The sequence below is a fragment of the Bubalus kerabau genome, chromosome 4 (assembly GCF_029407905.1).
Source record: "Bubalus kerabau isolate K-KA32 ecotype Philippines breed swamp buffalo chromosome 4, PCC_UOA_SB_1v2, whole genome shotgun sequence".
NCBI lineage: Eukaryota > Metazoa > Chordata > Mammalia > Artiodactyla > Bovidae > Bubalus > Bubalus kerabau.
Window position 1 is genome coordinate 53,171,879 of NC_073627.1, and position 19,461 is coordinate 53,191,339.

Consider the following 19,461-nt stretch of genomic DNA (forward strand, 5'->3'; position numbering starts at 1 on the left):
GGAAAATTTATAGCTATAATCACACACTTGAAAAAAACAAAGATTTTAAACCAGTAAACCTACTATTACACCTGAAGGAGTAAGAAAAAGAAACCCAAACAACCTAAAACTAACATAAGGTAAGAAACTGGATAACCTAGATAAAATGGATGAATTCCAAGAAACAAACAATCTACAAACTGAATCATAAAGAAATAGAAAATCTGAAGACGTTAAAAGCTATTAAAATTGAATCAGTCATTAAAAACTTTGTTGAAGACTAACAAAAAGTGAAATTGTTCATTTACTTAACTGGGCATTTCCAGGCTCACTTTTTGTGATTGTGACTGGAAAATATAAAAAGGTTTTATTTCTTTAAAATTTTATTAAAGTATAGTTGATTTACATTGTTGTGTTAATTTAAAAGGTTTCTTAATGTGCTTGCTTCTCCTTAGTTCCAGGCTTAATTATTAGTTTTCCTTCACATAACTTCTGGGATAGATGTTCACACTCTGTAATAAATATTGCTTTGTCATAAGAATTTTCAATATGTTTATGTCCATTTCATTTTTAGATATTCTTGGAAAAAAAAAAAAAAAAAGAAACCAATCTGATTAAATTTCTCCTGAGAGTAATTCCTTCAGTTTATCTACAGTATTTACTGCACCTTTGGGTAACAAAGTATGTGTCTTAGTCCCATTCCAGCTACTATAACAAAATGTCAGGAATCAAGTGGCTTATAAACAACAGAAATTTATCACAGAAATTGCTGTAAAGTACAAAATCAAGGCACCAGCACAGTCATGTCTGGTGAAGGCCCTCTTCCTGGTTCACAGTGGCACCTTCTCACTGTGACCTCACACGGTAGAAAGGACAAGAAATCTCACTGGAGCTTCTTTTTAAGTCACTAATTCTATTCATGAGGACTATATCACCATGTCTTAAGCGTCTCTCAAAGACTCCACTTCCAAATGTCATTATCTTTGGGGGCTAGGATTTCAACATATGAAATTTGGGGGGACACATCAGACCATAGCAGTATATATACAGAGGGAAAGACAACAGAAGAGCCAAAGGTATCAATATTGTCATTCAAATATATTACACTACTGTCCTTATATATATAACTTCCTATGAAAAAAGAAAAGGGAGTACCACCTCTACACTGAAATTTAGCTTAGATTTTCATTAACTATGATAATACCCTCAGGAATTACATGTGGTTTTAATGATTTGAGTATTAGGAGGACTAAAATATACTATATAACTCAATTTAACTCCTGAAAATATTAAAACTCAGAACAACTCTAAAAACAAGAAAAACAGTTTTTTTTCCTAGCCAAATACATGAAACAAAAAGATGGGCATTAAAGAAGATCATATGTTAAATTCATATTTTGAAATTTTCAAATAGTCTAGTTTATCAAAGTGAAAAATAATGATCCTTTTTCCTTTAATCAGAAAACATCAAGTTGCCCCAAGGAATAAAAATCACATATACAAAAACACCCCACTAAAATGCTTGAACACCTTCAGTCTTTTGGACTTCCAGGTAAAACAGTGACAGAATAAGCAGGCAGTATCTTAACCAATAAAAAGCAAAATAATATATGATGCTTAAAAAACTGTAATTACTCTGTTGCACTTGATCCTAGGAAGCTTATCATGGTAATGCCATATGATTATTCAAAGGCAAAAGTAAACAAAAATACTCCCTTACCTTGTAAGATGGCAGGAAACACAAAATTCCTTGGCTAATAGTCTGGCACACAGATAACAAAAGAGCTCCCACTTCATCCTGGAATTCAAATGTTTCCGTGTGCTGGTAGGTAGCACAGAGACTGCGACCCTTGGGCCCTGACCCAATGGTGCCAACCCAAACCTAGAATATAAGTATGTCAGTATTAGAGTTATACCAAAATAAGACAGGCAAATTAGCATTTAGTTGGGAGCCTTAATTGTGTATGTCAAAAAAAGAGCAATCAACGACTTTAGAGTAAATTTATTTTTAAATTGTTGGGCTTTTTCCTATTATCTTTAATTAGTTATGTATGCAAGGGTGCTCGGTCGCTCAGTCGTGTCCAATTCTTCGCGACCCTATGAACTGTAGTCTGCCAGGCTTCTCTGTTCATGGAATTTTCTAGGCAAGAATGCTGGAGTGGGTTGTCATTTTCTCCTCTAGGAGATCTTTCCAACTTACAGATCAAATTTGCATCTCCTGCATTGGCAGACAGATTCTTTACCACTGCACCACCTGGGAAGCCCAGATTTAAGTCATAGACGTTTTGCTTTAGACCCAAAGTCTGCCTAAGTTCTTCAGGCAGACTGAATTCTCTTAGAATGACAGAAATTAGGTTTTACTTATTTCCTCAATACCTTTACAAAATTAACCATGTAACAATTTTGTTAGATCATGGGAACAAAGGAAATGAGTAAATTAGAAATGAATCCAAAATAAGACATGAGGGATGGTACCATCTGCTACGGGCTTCCCAGGTGGCTCAGAGGTAGAGACTCTCTCTGCCAATCCAGAAGATGCAGGAGATGCAGAGTCAATCCCTGAGTCAGGAAGATCCCCTGGAGGAGGAAACAGCAACCCACTCCAGTATTCTTGCCTGAAGAATATCATGGACAGAGGAGCCTGGCAGGCTACCATCCATGGAATCACAAAGAGTCCAGCATGATTAAGCAACTGAGCATGCACACACCATCTGCTATAGGTAAGTCTCTAAGATTCACTTATGACAGGAACTACTGTTTCACAAATTCCCTGACGTTCAAAGATCTACAGTCACAGAAAATCAGACCCATCAAATTTTTTAGTTATATACAAGTTCTCTGTATTTATACAGATCTAGTCTTAGTATATGATTATGAGAAACTACAAATTTTATTAGTATTCTAAAGATAAAAGGTCAAAGTCGCTCAGTCGGACCGATACCTTGCGACCCCCTGGACTGTAGCCTACCATTCTCCTCTGTCCATGGAATTCTCCAGGCCACAATATTGGAGCGGGTAGCCATTCCCTTCTCCAGGGGATTTTCCCTACCCAGGAATCGAACTGGGGTCTCCTGCATTGAAGGCGGATTCTTTGCCAGCTGAGCTACCGGGGAAGCCCATTCGAAAGGTAATATGAACACTTTAGATTGTTGAAAAATGTTATAGTCCTATATTTTAAACGATACACAAGACTGAGATATATTTTGTAAAATGACATCTGATGGACAGCAGTTTAATCAACATTAAACTAAATGATCAACAAGTCATAAGACAAACTGATAGCATGTGTTTCTTGATATGATATGATGGGAAGTAACAATATCACTTGCAAAACATTCTTATCAAACACTTTAACTTGAATCTTATCATGAGGAAACCATCAGAAAAATCCAGATTATAAAATATTCCTAAGGACAACTGGTGACTTGAATTCTTTTAAAATATCATGAAATACAGAAAAAAAGGGGCAAAAAAGCTATTTTAAAGACTAAAAAAACATGAATTTGTGCAGCCAATATGAAAGCAGTATGAATGTTCTGCAAAGAACTAAGAACAGAACTACCATATGCTCCAGCAATTTCACTTCTGGGAATATACCCAAAGAAAACAAAAGTATTAATTTGAAAAGATGTTTGTGTGCACTCACTCCCAATGTGCATAGCACCATTATTTACAATAGTTAAAGACATGGAAGCAATCTAAGTGTCCATCAACCGACAGATGAATGGATAAAGATGTACACACACACACACACACACACACACACACACACAGAGGACTACTACTCAGCCATAAAAAAGAATGAAATTTGGTCAACTGCAACAACACAGATGGACCTACAAGGTATTAGACTAAGTGAAATAAGTCAGACAAAGACAAATACTGTATGTTACTACTTATGTGTGGGAACTAAAAAATAAAACAAATGAATCAATATAACAAAACAGAAAGGCTCACAGAGAGGACATACTAGCAGTTACTCCAGAGGGGAGAAATTCAAGATAGGGGTCAGAGATTAAGAGGTATAAACTATTGTGTATAAAAATAAATAAGCTACAAGGATATATTGTACAGCACAGGGATAACAGCTAATATTTCATAATAACACTAAATGGAGTATCTATAAAAATTTTGAATCACTATGTTGTACACCAGAAACTAATATTGTAAATCAATTATAATTAAATCAAAATAAGAAAGAAAAAAAAAAAGAAAAACAAAACTAAAGAAACATGAAAACCACATGCAATATATAATACTTAACTGGATCCTGAATCAAGAATAAAAAAAAAATAAACAGGTACACTATAAAAGTCACACTGGAAATAACTGGAAGAATATAGATTCTATTTGTAGTAATATTAAATTGCTTGGATATGATCATGATATTGTGATTACACAAGATTATGTACCTGTTCTCAGGATAAACATTCTAAACTAATTAAGGGCAAAGTATCACAATGTCTACAAATTACTTTCTAATAACATATCCAGTTATTGTAATTGTCAATATTTTACAGTATTACTCTTCTCTCCTTTTCTCTCATATGTATATATACACAGATGCAAAGTTATACAACTGATGGATCTACATTAAGGTTATAAAGATATTCACTATGTTAATACTATTTTTTCCACTTGTTTCAAGCTATACTTTTTTAAATAAAGAGTTGGGGAAATCAACAAACAAATGGACAAACAAAATGTGATACACACACACAATTCAAATATTATTCAGCCTTAATAAGGAAGAAATTCTGTTTCATGTTACAGCAAATATGAACTTTGAAGACACCATTCTAAGCAAAATAAACTAATCACAAAATTTTGTAATTCCATTTAGATGATGTACTCAGAATAGTGGACTTCCCTGGTGGCTCAGAGGTTAAAGCATCTGCCTGGAATGTGGCAGACCCAGGTTCGATCCCTGGTCTTAGATCCCTTGATTTAGAAAAGTCAAATTCATAAAAACAAAAAGTAGAATGGTGGTCACCAGGGGCTGGGAAGAGGGGGGAATTGAGAATTTTTATTTTATAATAGAATTCCAGTGTTGTTAAATGAAAAAGCTCTAGATATGGGTTACACAACAAAACGAATATCCTTATAAAACTGACCTATACACTTAAAAACAGTTAACATGGTAAACTTTACGATGTGTTTTCTACCACAATTAAAATCAAAGTTTTTAAAAGTTGGAGGAAATATTAGAACAGAATCCAGCTGAACTAGCATTATTCTTACTAATTATCATTTTCTAGTAACATTATAAGTTAAATGGACTTTTGTGCACAAGATTGAGAACATAGACCCTATAATAACATTCTTTTGGAAAAATATGTTCAATTTATTAATAACTTCCCATATTTATGTAAGCCTCCAAAGAAAACAACTTGAAAATGTGGATCATATATTTTTCTTTTGCTACTGTTAATAGCAATGTTTCTAAATAAGAGCATTCTAGCATTTTGGAAACCACAATTCATTGTTACATAGGAGTCTAGCATTCAAGACCCTCACCTACTAAATGCCAGTAAGTCCCACAAATAATCCTTGGTTGAAAACTATAGCTCTTTATAAAGAACTAGAAAATTAGGTGCTCAAGTACTATTAAACATGTTGTTGCTATTCAGTTGCTCGGTTGTGTCTGATTCTTTGCAACCCCATGGACTACAGCATGCCAGGCTTCCCTGTCCTTCACCATATTCCAGAGTTTACTCAAACTCATGTCCATTGGTGATGACATCCAACCATCTCATCTTCTGTCATCCCTTCCTCCTCCTACTTTCAATCTTTCCCATCATCAGGGTCTTTTCTAATGAGTCAGCTCTTCACATGAGATTGCCAAAGTATTGGAGCTTCAGCATCAGTCTTCCCAATGAATATTCAGGACTGATTTCCTTTAGGATGGACTGGTTTGATCTCCTTGCAGTTCAAGGAATCTCAAGAGTCTTCTCCATTCTCCAACATCACAGTTCAAAAGCATCAATTCTTTGGCCCCTCAGCCTTCTTTATGGTCCAACTCTCATATCCATACATGACTACTGGAAAAATTATAGCTGTGACTATACAGACCTTTGTTGGCAAACTAATGTCTCTGTTTTTTAATATGCTGTCTAGGTTTGTCATTGTTTTTCTTCCAAGGAGCAGGCGTCTTTAAATTTCATGGCAGCAGTCACCATCTGCAGTGATTTTGGAGCCCAAGAAAACAAAGTCTCTCACTGTTTCCATTGTTTCCCCATCTATTTGCCATGAAGTAATGGGGCCGGATGCCATGATCTTCATTTTCTGAATGTTGAGTTTTAAGCCATCTTTTTCACTCTCCTCTTTAACTTTCATCAAGACTCTTTAGTTCCTCTTTGCTTTCTGCCAAAGGGTGGTGTCATCTGCATATCTGAGGCTACTGATACTTCTCCCAGCAATCCTGATTTCAGCTTATGATTCATCCAGGCTGGGATTTCGCATGATGTACCCTGTATATAAGTTAAATAAGCATGGTGACAATATACAGTCTTGACATACTCTCTTTCCCAATTCTGAACCAGTCCGTTGTTTCATGTCCAGTTCTAAGTGTTGCTTCTTGACCTGCATACAGATTTCTCAGGAAGCAGATAAAGTGGCCTGGTATTCCCATCTCTTGAAGAATTTTCCACAGTTTCTTGTGATCTAAACAAAGGCTTCGATGTAGTCAATGAAGCAGATGTTTTCTGGAATTCTCTTGCCTTATCTTTGATCCATTGGATGTTAGCAATTTGATCACTGGTTCCTCTGCCTTTTCTAAATCAAGCTTGAACATCTGGAAGTCCTCGGTTCATGTACTGGTAAAGCCTAGCTTGAAAGATTTTGAGCATTACCTTGCTAGCATGTGAGATGAGTGCAACTGTGCAGTAGTTTGAACATTCTTTGGCATTGCCCTTCCTTGGGATTGGAATGAAAACTGACCTTTTCCAGTCCTGTGGCCACTGCTGAGTTTTCCAAATTTGCTGGCATTTTGAGGGCAGCACTTTAATAGCATCATCTTTTAGGATCTGAAATAGCTCAGCTGGAATTCCATCACCTCCACTAGCTTTGTTCACAGTGATGCTTTCTAAGGCCCACTTGACTTTGCACTCCAGGATGTCTGGCTGTAGGTGAGTGGTCACACCATCATGGTTATCCAGGTCATTAGGATCTTTTTGTATAGTTCTTCTGTGTATTCGTGCCACCTCTTCTCTTAATATCTTCTGCTTCTCTAGGGCCATACGATTATGCATGTAGCTAACTACTTTCAATTACTTAATAAAAAGAAATAGAGAGCAGATTGACAAATGAAAAATTGAAACATCCTTAGGAAAATTTAAGTAACATTTACAGGGTATTGTTATAAAAAAATTAAAATTTACGTCACAGGACTCACAAGAATACTTTTAATTTCAGATATTCAAATTTCAGATATTCAAACATGTGCTGAAAATTTATTAACTAATACCAGCTATTAATCTAGGTGCAACGGAAAGATAAAGACACAAAAATTAGAATACAGATACATCATAGTCTAATGGAAAAAAGAATCACAAATAATTACACAATTAGAAATTACAGTAAAAAAAAAAAAGGTTGAATTTGTTTCCTTTTTAATTTTGATTAAAAAAATTTAAACTTAAATAAGGAAACTGCAATACAGTCTTTGCAAGCAAAGTACATATTTTTACTCACTGGGTTGAAGGAATACTATTTACCAGTAGTTCCTTCTGCTGACACTACCAAGTAGCTGACAAATTTTCTTTATTCTGAAACTGAAATGTTGACTTTCCTATCAGGATTTGTTTGCTAGTCCTTCAGTTACCTTTTAACTTGTTTATAGATACTTATACTGAGGTAAAATGACTAAGACTTCAAAAAAGAAAAAAAGAAACTAACCTGTGAGTTATTAATGACATGATTAGCCTCTAGTTGAATAGTAAATGTAACACCAAGTTCTGATGAAAAGGATTTCATTGGTGATAATGTCCCAGATGTCAAAACAATTGCCCAAACCTTGCCATTAATATCTGAAAAGGCCTACAAGGAAACAACATTAAATACATAAAATCATTTTTTAAAAAGTCAAACAAATTTACTTAATCGTTGGTATTGAGCAAGAAGAATTCTTATTTACAGCATGATAAGCTTACCACAGCTGGATTTAAGCACCAAAAATTTAGCACATGAACTGCTGCTTTCTGCCTTGAACGTTTCTTATTTTTTGATAGAATCAAGAACCCATGATCTGTAGTATCAGTCTGATTTATCCAAGAGTAAGTCTGTTGAATAGCAACTTTATAATCATCTGCAAATCTAAATGAAAATAAAATGGCATTTAAGTGGTAGAACTTTAGATAACACCGTCCCCCACCAACAACCCATACCACTAAACTCAGTAATTCTGGCAGAAAGTAAATCATTAAACCTTAGGGTCAATCCACCCTTACAGAGTTTATGCATCATCTAACCATCCACCCTTTATCACTTCTCATCCCTATGTTCAGACATTACGTAAATCACAGCAAAGCCAGGATTAAAATCCAAGCCTCCTAACTCCTACTTCAGAGCTCTCTACATCCTATGTTACATTATTAGTTATAAAATAGTTAACAGTATTATTGTTAAAAAAAAAAAAACAACTAAAGAGTGGGTTAAACTTTTTTATTGCATTAGAAAACAGAAAGACAATTTCTACTGAAAGTTTAGGAAACTGAGTTTCAATTGCCTTTAAAATATGATCTCAGTCTTCATCTATTTTTTTTAATTTATTTATTTTTAATTGAAAGATTTACAATATTGTGCTGGTTTCTACCAAACATCAACATGAATCAGCCATAGGTTTACCTATGTCCCCTCCCACCTGAACATCCTTTTCATCTATTCTTAATGAAAGTACTAAACTATATGACCTCTGTAATCTGATACAGTTTATAAATTCTCTCCATAAGAGGCTATAAACCTAAGCTTAAACAGAATGAAATTTGGTATTCTCTACCATGTCCTCACAGTAATACTGACTGTTAATTTTACCCTCAGAGAGAAAGTCCAAGTCAGGAACCTTGTACTAGGTGGAGAGAATTTTATAAAATACTGGGGGTGGGGGGGACTTCCCAGGTGGTCCAGCGATTAAGACTCTGAGCTTCCAATGCAGGGGACGTGAGTTTGTTCCCTGGTTGGGGAACACGAATCCCACAGGCCATTGGGGAGTGGTCAAAAAAAAAAAAATTTCCTGGGAGCTAAAAATTACAAAACTCTCTTAGAAGAAAACATAGCAGAAATCTTCATGACATCATATTTGGCCATTGTAACTGGATACAAAAAGCATAAGCAACAAAAGAAAAAAAAATCAATAAATTGGATTTCATTAATATTTAAAGACTTTTGTGCATCAAAGAACACTACGAAGAGAGTGAAAAGACTACACACAGAATAGGAAAAAATACTTGTAAAGTATATATATGAAACAGAATATGCAGAATAACTCTTACAACTCACAAACAACAAAATCCCCATTCAAAAATGGATGAAGGAGCTGAGCAGACACTTCTCCAATGAAGATATAGAAATGGACAATAAGCTCATGAAAAGATGATCAACATCTCTAGTCATTAGTGAAGTGTAAATCAAAACCTCTTATACTCATTAAGATGGCTACTATTAAAAAAAAAAAAACAAACAAAAATAACAAGTACTGGCAAGGATGTGGAGAAACTGGGAACTCCTGTGCATCATTATGTGAATCTAGAATGTGAAGCTGCTATGAAACACAGTATGGTGGCTCTTAAAAAAGTTAGATCAGAATTACCATAAATCCTGCAATTCTACTGCTAGGTATGTACCCAGAAATGAAAACAGAGACTCAAAACAGATACTAGTACATCAATGTTCACCGCAGCATGATTCACAATAGATAAAAAGTAGAAACAATACAAATGTCTATCAATATAAAAATGGATAAGCAAAATATGGCATATACACACAATAGAGTATTATTCAGCCATAAAAATTGGAGAAGGCAGTGGCACCCCAATCCAGTACTCTTGCCTGGAAAATCCCATGGACGGAGGAGCCTGGTAGGCTGCAGTCCGTGGGGTCGCTAAGAGTAGGGCATGACTGAGCGACTTCACTTTCACTTTTCACTTTCCTGCATTGGAGAAGGAAATGGCAACCCACTCCAGTGTTCTTGCCTGGAGAATCCCAGGGACAGGGGAGCCTGGTGGGCTGCTGTCTATGGGGTCGCACAGAGTCGGACATGACTGAAGTGACTTAGCTTCAGTTGTGTCCACTCTTCAGCAGCCATGAAAAGGAATGATGTATGTTATAACATGCATTAACCTTAAAAACATTATACTACATGATTCCACGTACAGGAGACACCAAAAGGGGCAAATCCATAAAGGTGAAAGTAGGACAGAGGTTACCAAAGGCTATGGTGCTAGAGAAATGGAAGATACTGTTTCATGGGTATAGAGTTCCTGTTTGGGATGATGAAAAAGTTCTGGAAATTGACAGTGCACAACCACGTGACCATAGTTAATGCTATTAAAATGTACACTTAAAATGTTTAAACTGTTCCATTTTACATTATGTATACGTGCATGCATGCTAAGTTGCTTCAGTTGTGCCCGACCCCATGGACTATAGCCTTCCAGGCTACTCTGTCCATGGGAGTCTCCAGGCAAGAATACTGGAGTAGGTTGCCATGCACTCCTCCAGGGGATCTTCCCAACCCAGGGACTGAACTCATGTCTCTTATATCTCCTGCATTGGCAGGCGGGTTCTTTACCACTAGCGCCACCTGGGAAGCCCTATATTATGTGTGTCTGTGTGTGTGTTAGTCGCTTAGTCGTGTCCGACTCTGCGACCCCATGGACTGTAGTCCACCAGGCTACAGTGGACTCTGTCCATGGAATTCTCCAGGCAAGAATAGTAGAGTGGGTTGCCATTTCCTTTTCCAGGGGATCTTCCCGACCTAGAGACAGAACCCAGGTCTCCCACACTGAAGGCAGATTCTTCACCATATGAGCCACCAGGATATTTTACCATTAAAAAAAAAAACAAAAAACTTAAAAAAACATTGGAGCCAGGTAGTACTATAACTAAGGAGTAGTGTGTGGGAAGTTGACTGCTTTCACATTTTATTAAACAGAGGATTTATGTAATAAGAGAGACTTTCTGACACTGGAAGAAACATATATAAATTATACTTAAATGAAGGCAAATTTAGTCTCAGAGGATTGTAAATTTAATGCTAAATTAATTAAATGTATTTATTTACTGGTTTCAATACTCATTTTCATTAACAAAAACTAACATCAGTTGACTGAGTCTGTGCCAGTAAGAGCAGTATTTATACCACTTGTGTATCATTATCTCATGTACTCACATAAAATTAGTAGCTAGCACCCAGTAAGGCTAATATTTTTAAGAGGAAGAATACAGACCAGATATCTTTACTTACCTGCTATTTTGCCTAAAAAGATAGTCAAGCACCATAAAAAGTCCTTTGAGCATTATTTGAGTTGAAGCACTAATAACAGGTATTTCTCTTGCCTCCTCTTTACCATGAATTGATGGGACTTTTTCTTCTCTTTGAAGGACAGCAGAAAAATGCCCCTGTAAGAAATTGGCATGTTAAGTGTACTGGTTAGGGGTGGGGGAGGGAAAAGAGAGGAAAAGGAAAATTCTTAAAACTGTTAATAAAACCCAAATGAAATATAATTGAAATTTTAGTCAAACATTAATATGCAAGTGCTAACAATGTATTCTGAATTCCCATATATTCTCAAATCCTCTTCAGAGACATTTAAATAAGAAATTACACATTTAGAAAGTTCATTATTTCTTCGGGCAATTAGACTTTTATTCAGTGCCCTTCAAAAGCAATGGGCTAAATAAAAATGTACAAAATGGTTTCTAAAAAGCTTAAAAATCTGATACGCCACCTAAATCCCTGAATTACCTCCAGGGAGTATGCCTATGCTAAGAATCATAACTACGTAACAAGCAAAATTAAAAAAATAAAAAGCAAAGAAAGAATACATGCTAAATACAAATGTATTTTAACTGGCTCATTAGTGATTACATGGCTTATAAGTTTAAATACAGACTGAAGTGTGGACATTAAGATAAATTTCCCACACTGTGAAAGAGAAAATTCTGAATATTGAAACAATAAAAGGTACTGGTGACAACTCTGATGTTTGACAATAAAACCTGTGCTCAATGGAAATAAAACGGGGAAATAGGATAAATAAGACATCCCAGGTAGCCCAGCAGTAAAGACCCGCCTGCTAATACAGGAGATGCAAGAGACTCAGGTTTGATCCCTGAGTCAGGAAGATTCCCTGGAGTAGGAAATGGCACCCCACTGAAGTGTTCTTGCCTGGAAAATTCCATGTGCAGAGGAGCCTGGTGGGCTACAATCCATGGGGTTGTAAAGAGTTGGACATGCCTGAGCAACTGAGCAATGCAATACAATCAATGAAAATAAAATGGGGAAATGGGATAAATAAAACAAAATTTCAATATCCAGATATACTGTGAAATAATACACATTTATAAAAGTAAAGTTAGTCTCCACTGAACAAAACATTAAAGGATATGAAAAAACTTTTTTACTTTTATTTTATTTTTCCAGACTTTAAACTTTTTATTTTGTATTAGGGTATAGCTGATTAACACCACTGTGGCTGTTTCAGGTGACCAGTGAAGGGACTCAGCCATACATATACGTGTCTCCATTCTCTCCCAAAACCCCCCTCCCATCCAGGCTGGCACATAAAATTGAGCAGAGTTCCATGTGCTATACAATAGGTCCTTGCAAAAGTATTTTTCAAAAATAAAGAACAAAAAAATAACATGAGCTTGAATAATTCAACAGTACAAAGTATCAACAAAAGACAAGTACTAATTTGTTCTTTAAAAAAAAAAAAAAATCAAGTTCTCTGAGAAACACCTTACATGAAAGCTACTATTCCTCTCCAACACTGGCAGACAACTGGCAATTTACTTCGTAAAGCTACGTAATTTCTGAACTCCTGACAACAAGGCACTGTAGTAAAAAATAAAAGGACTGAATGAAATTCTATCTACTGAACCATGAGACAACTCCAAGGCTACCTCTGGCTAGGTTACCTAAACAATGATAGCTAGGTTTATAGATAAATAGAAAACTAAGCAAATGGGGAAACACACACACTTACAGGTAATTATTACTTCATAGTAAAACTAGAATTGTATTAAAAATTAATCAAGCAAGTTACATGATATTACTATCATGAACTATGATAACATAGAATATGATGACATGCACAGTGAATATTAATATAATTATGCTGAGAAAGTGGAGAGAGAAGAAAGGGGAAGAAGACGGGAGGAAAACGAAACAGAGAGGGAGGGACAGAGAGGAAAAGAGAGGAGGTATATGTGTATGTGTGTGTGTGTGTGTTTCTGAAAGAGAAAGAGAAAGTATGTGTGTAAAGGAGCTGAATCCTCACCATACTTAACGGGAATTCAATAGAGAATATCAAAACTTGAAAACTGAAAAGTAGCTGAATCTACATGTTACTTAGAAAATTGGGGTTAATTATCAGAGAAAGCCACTACAAGAATTAAAAGAGCCACTGAGAAGTAAAAATTGGGAGTGGGGCAGATGAATGCTTTTCTTGATAGTACTAATTGACTTTTTAAAAAATTTATTTATTTTATTTAATTGGAGGACAATCACTCCACAACATTGACTTTTAAATTATGTTCACACATTACTGTGGTAAAAATTAACTTCTAAACAATTCAATAATCACAATAATGAATTTCTTAGGATCAAAGGAAATTTCCCTAACCTAATTTTAAAATAAGTAAAAATACTACTACATCTATGAAATGAGAAAAAATATTTGCAAATCATATATCCAATACGCTGTTCATATTCAGAATACAGAAAGGACTTAAACAATCAACAATAAAAGACAACTCAATTTCAGAAAGGGCAAAGGATTTGAATACAGATTTCTCCAAAGGTATATTAATGGACAATAAGCAGCTGAAAAACTGTTTGCCATTATGAGTCATTAGGGAAAAGAAAAGAAAATCATCTTGAGATATCACTGCATTCTTCCTACGAAGATTATAATAAAAGAGATATGAAAACAAGTGCTGGTGAGAATGCGGAAAAATCAGAATCCTTGTACATGGCTGATGGGATTGTAAAATGGTACAGCCCCTATGGAAAAGTTTGGCAGTTTCTTAAAAAGTTAAACACAGAGTTACTTTGTGGACCAAGAATTTTACTCCTAAGTATATACCAAACAGAACTGAAAATACATGTCTGCACAAAAATCTGTGTACAAATGGTCATAGTTGCATTGTTTACAACAGCCAAAAAGTAGAAACAACTGATAATGGATAAACAAAATACAGTACATTCATAAAATGTAAAATTATTTGGAAATAATAAGGAATGAAGTATTGATACATGCTACAACATAGACCCTGAGAACATCATGCAAAGTGAAAGAAGGCAGTCACAAGAACAGGTAGATTCACAGAAACACAAAGTGGATTACAGGTTTTCACAATCTGGGGTAAGAACAAATGGGAATGACTGCTAACGGGTATAAGATTTCTTTCTGAGGTGACGAATATATCTGAAATGGGACAGCAATGATACTTTCATAATTCTGTGACTACAGGAAAAACCACTGAACTGTATATTCTAAAGGGTAAATTTTATGGCATGTGAATTGTATCTCAAGTCAATTACCATTTATATATACTGATAAGAATCAGAAAAAGCAATTTTTGAATTACAACATTTGAAAAAGAAATAGAAACTTTAAAACTTCTCAGGAATAAATCTAACCAAAAGCAAATAAGACTTTTAAAAATTACAAAATTCTATTGAAAGATACATAGAGATAATAAATGATTACAACTGTATCTTGTTCATGAATGAAAAACTTCATACTGTAATATGTCAATTCTTTCTAATATAAATTTAATGCAATTACAGTCAAACTTCCAACTGATTTGTTCATAGACATTTATAAGCTTATTCTAAAATTCAAATGGCAGAATAAGGCAACGTATAGCCAGGATCATTTCAAAGGAAAATAAAATGAGGAGATATGCCTTATTACCATGCATCAGCATTTTTCTAATGCTACAGTAATTAACAAATCATATAACTTAGACAAACACAATCAAAGAACACAAAAGTCCAGAAATAAGCTTACACATATACAAAATCAGCTGTGGGGCAGAAGTGGCATTACAAATCAGAGTGAAATAGATGGATTATTTAGTAAATGATGATGAGAAAATTCATTAAGGAAATAAAATGGATTCTGTTCCATACAACATAAACAAATGACTCCCAGGTGGTTGAAAACATTTATTAAAAAAGAAAACTTTAACACTCTTAGAAGAAAAATGTCACAAAGGATAAGAACTAAAACTAAACTCAAGAAAACTAAACTAAACGAAAAAACATGGATACATTTCAATGCACTAAAATTTTAAAACTTAAAAAGACACCATAAACAAGCCATAGACACAAGAATAATACATGCAGCACAATAAGCAACAAAGAATTAATATTTAGAATACATAAAGGAAACAGTCAAAAATATATACAAAGATCTATTTTCAAGGCTGTTCATATTAGAACCTTTTCTTATTGAAAGGAAACTGGAAACAACTTATTTGTCAAATGCCAGATTAGTCTAATAATTTATAATATGTGCACTCACAAAAATGCTACAGTGCAACTAAAATTCATGTGAAAGCAATTTTATTAAAATAGGAAAGTACTCATAACATACTACTAAATGAGGCGGTAAAAAAATTTCATCTCAAAAATTAACTTATGTTAAGCAAATACACACACAGAAGACAAGGTACACATAGACCTAAACGCTACTAATAATCATTTTTATGTTTACAAGTCTTTTTTTCTCCTTTGTACCTTTCTGTATTTTTCAAGTTTTTTCCTTTGACATACATTTTATTTGTTTTTTTTTTAATAGAGTGTACTAATCTTAAGTGTACCGGTCATTAAACACAAGCACACACACACACATATGCACACTTGTATAACTAAAACTAAATCAGGATTCAAAACATTCCTCAAAAAAAAAAAAAATTCCTCAAATTCCAGAAAGTTCCCCTGTGTCCCTTCTCAGTCCGAACTACTCCTTATCCCTGCACAGTGGTAACCAGTATTCTGATTTCTACTAGCATAATTATGTTTGTCCTTAAATGTCATAAAATTGAAATCATACGGTTTGTACTCTTTTGTGCTGGTTTCTCTTGTACAACATAATGTCTGTAAGATTCATTTACACAGTTGTGGAGGCAGTGGTTCATTTTTTAAAAAATTGCTGTGTAGTATTCTACTATATGAATATCTCACAATTTATTCAATCCATTTTACTATTGATATGAAAAATCTGTAGACTGCAAAAAGCTTATGCAAAAAAATGAAAAAGTATATGAAAAAATACTTATGGTATATTGCACTTTAAAAGTTCAGATAAATACAATCAAATCAAAATATATTTTGAATACTCGTATATTATTGTAAAGCAACTTCACTCCAATAAAAATAAATTAAATAAAAATACTCTTAGTCCAGAAGCTACTTCTGTTAGCAATAGTTTTTAACTGTTTTTGGTTCAAAAATCTCTTTAAAACTATATGAGGAGGGACTTACCACACTATATGTTGGTCTAGTGGTTAAGAATCTGCCTTGCAATGCAAGGGACACTGGTTTGATCCCTGGTCAAGAAACTGAGGTCCCACATGTCGCAGGGCAACGAAGATCACCTGCTGCAACTACTGAGCCCAAGCTCTACAACTAGAGCGTCCTCATGCTGCAACAAAAGACCCTCCATGATGCAAGAAAGAAAGATCCCGTGTACCGCAACTAAGACCCGACACAGCCAAATTAAAAACAAAAAAAAACTGTATGAGGGCACTTCCCTAGTGGTCCAGTGGTTAAGAATCCGCCTGCCAACGCAGGGGACACAGGTTCAATCTCTGGTCTATAAAGATTCCACATGCTGTGGGGGAACTAAGCCCCTGTGCCACAACTACTGAGCCCGAGTGCCAGCTACTGAGCCCACGCACGCTAGAGCCTGAGCTCCACAAGACAAGCCACCACAGTGAGAAGCCCACACACCTCACCTGGAGAGCAGCCCCCATTCCTTACCAGTAGAGAAACCCCATCTGCAGCAACAAAGACTCAATGCAGCCAAAAATACATTTAAAAAAAGTTACACTGTCTTTAAGAAAAAAAAAAAAAAACTAAGAGAAAAACTATAAAACTCTGATAAAAGAAATCAAAGATGATCTAAATAAATGGAGATGCTCCATGTTAAAGGATAAGAAACTCAATATTGTTAAAATGTCAGTTCTTCCCAGATTGATCTATAAATTCAATGCAGTCCAATAAAAAGTCCCACCAAGATACTTCATGAATACTGACAAACTGATTCTCAAGCCAAAAGATCAGCCTCTGTGCACTGATGCCAAATTGAATCTTGGAGACAGTTTTAGGTAAAGTAGGAAAGAATAGTTCAACTGCTTTGCAAGCAAAGGAAACCTTGAAAAACTGTGTGTCCCAACTTGGGAGGATTTGGGGAGGAGTTTTATAGCAATAATTCAAGTTCTCGGTTGCTAACAAGATTAGCTTCAACAGTACATGAAGCAGGAACTTCCAGGCTTCAATAATACATGAACCGTGAATTCACAGATGTTCAAGCTTGATTTAGAAAAGACAGAGGAACCAGATCAAATTGCCAACATCCGCTGGATCATGGAAAAAGCAAAAGAGTTCCAGAAAAACATCTACTTCTGCTTTACTGACTATGCCAAAGCCTTTGACTGTGTGGATCACAATAAACTGTGGAAAATTCTTCAAGAGATGGGAATACCAGATCACCTGACCTGCCTCTTGAGAAATCTGTATGCAGGTCAAGAAGCAACAGTTAGAACTGGACATGGAACAACAGACTAGTTCCAAATCGAGAAAGGAGTACATCAAGGCTGTATATTGTCACCCTGCTTATTTAACTTATATGCAGAGTACATCATGTGAAACGCTGGACTGGATGAAGCACAAGCTGGAATCAAGATTGCTGGGAGAAATATCAATAACCTCAGATATGCAGATGACACCACCCTTATGGCAGAAATTGATGAAGAGCTAAAGAGCCTCTTGAGGAAAGTGAAAGGAGAGAATGAAAAAGTTGGCTTAAAAGCTCAACATTCAGAAAACTAAGATCATGACATCTGGTCCCATCACTTCGTGGCAAATAGATGGGAAACAGTGAGAGTATTTTATTTTCTTGAGCTCCAAAATCACTGCAGATGGTGATTGCAGCCATGAAATTAAAAGACACTTGCTCCTTGGAAGGAAAGTTATGACCATCCTAGACAGCATATTAAAAAGCAGAGATATTGCTTTGCCAACAAAGGTTAATCTAGTCAAAGCTATGGTTTTTCCAGTAGTCATGTATGGTTGTGAGAGTTGGTCTATGAGGAAAGCTGAGTACTGAACAATTGATGCTTTTGAACGGTGGTGTTGGAGAAGACTCTTGAGAGTCCCTTGGACTGCAAGGAGATCCAACCAGTCCATCCTCAAGGAGATCAGTCCTGAATATACTGGAAGGACTCATGCTGAAACTGAAACTCCAGTACTTTGGCCACCTGATGCGAAGAACTGACTCATTTGAAAAGACCCTGATGCTGGGAAAGATTGCAGGTGGGAGGAGAAGGTGACGACAGAGGATGAGATGGTTGGATGGCATCACTGATTTGATGGACTTGAATTTGAGGAGGCTCCGGGCGTTGGTGAACGACATGGAGGCCTAGTGTGCTGCAGTCCATGGGGTCGCAGAGTCGGACACAACTGAGCAACTGAACTGAACTGAACAAGATTAGAATGTATGCAGGATCTATATGCCTTAAATCTTGTCTCAGGTGGTCTCCTAATAATGATGAGCTTCCCTGGTTCCTCTAATCTTGCCTCAGATAGTTTCTTGGCTTCTCCTCCCTAGTCTCTGCATCTCCTCCCTTCCTCAATTACCAATTGTTTGAATTTACCCTTGAAACCCAGGGAAGGTCATGGAGACTGGAGTCTGTTCCTTATAAACAAGAAATGGGGGACAGAAAGGCTTCCATGCCCAGGAGCCCCACAGGGTCCTGCTCAGTTTAATTCTAAGTTTATATGGAAAAATGAAGGACCCAGAATAGCAAACACAATGCTGAAAAACAAATTCAGAGGACTGACACTACCTGCCTTCAAGACTTACTATAAAAACAGGTGTGGTACTGATAAAGGAATAGACAGTGTATCAGCGGAAAAGAATAGAGCGCCCCAAAATGGGCCAACACAATACAGTCAGCTGATCTCTTGACAAAGGAACAAAGATAATCCAATGGAGAAAGGATGGTCTTTTCAACAAACAGTGATACAGT

General features: G+C 35.8%; 1 protein-coding gene across 12 annotated transcripts in view; it reads right to left on the reverse strand.

Moving 5' to 3' along the window:
• Window positions 1–19,461, reverse strand: part of BRIP1 (BRCA1 interacting helicase 1) — a 189,137-nt gene that overhangs the window by 99,036 nt on the left and 70,640 nt on the right. For all 12 annotated transcript variants that reach the window (XM_055577414.1, XM_055577413.1, XM_055577410.1 and 9 more), the window contains 4 exons: window positions 11,441–11,595; window positions 8,130–8,292; window positions 7,876–8,016; window positions 1,700–1,861 (listed from right to left, as the gene is read on the reverse strand). In XM_055577414.1, coding sequence (XP_055433389.1) covers window positions 1,700–1,861; window positions 7,876–8,016; window positions 8,130–8,292; window positions 11,441–11,595 — 621 coding nt within the window. The remainder of the gene's footprint in view (window positions 1–1,699; window positions 1,862–7,875; window positions 8,017–8,129; window positions 8,293–11,440; window positions 11,596–19,461) is intronic.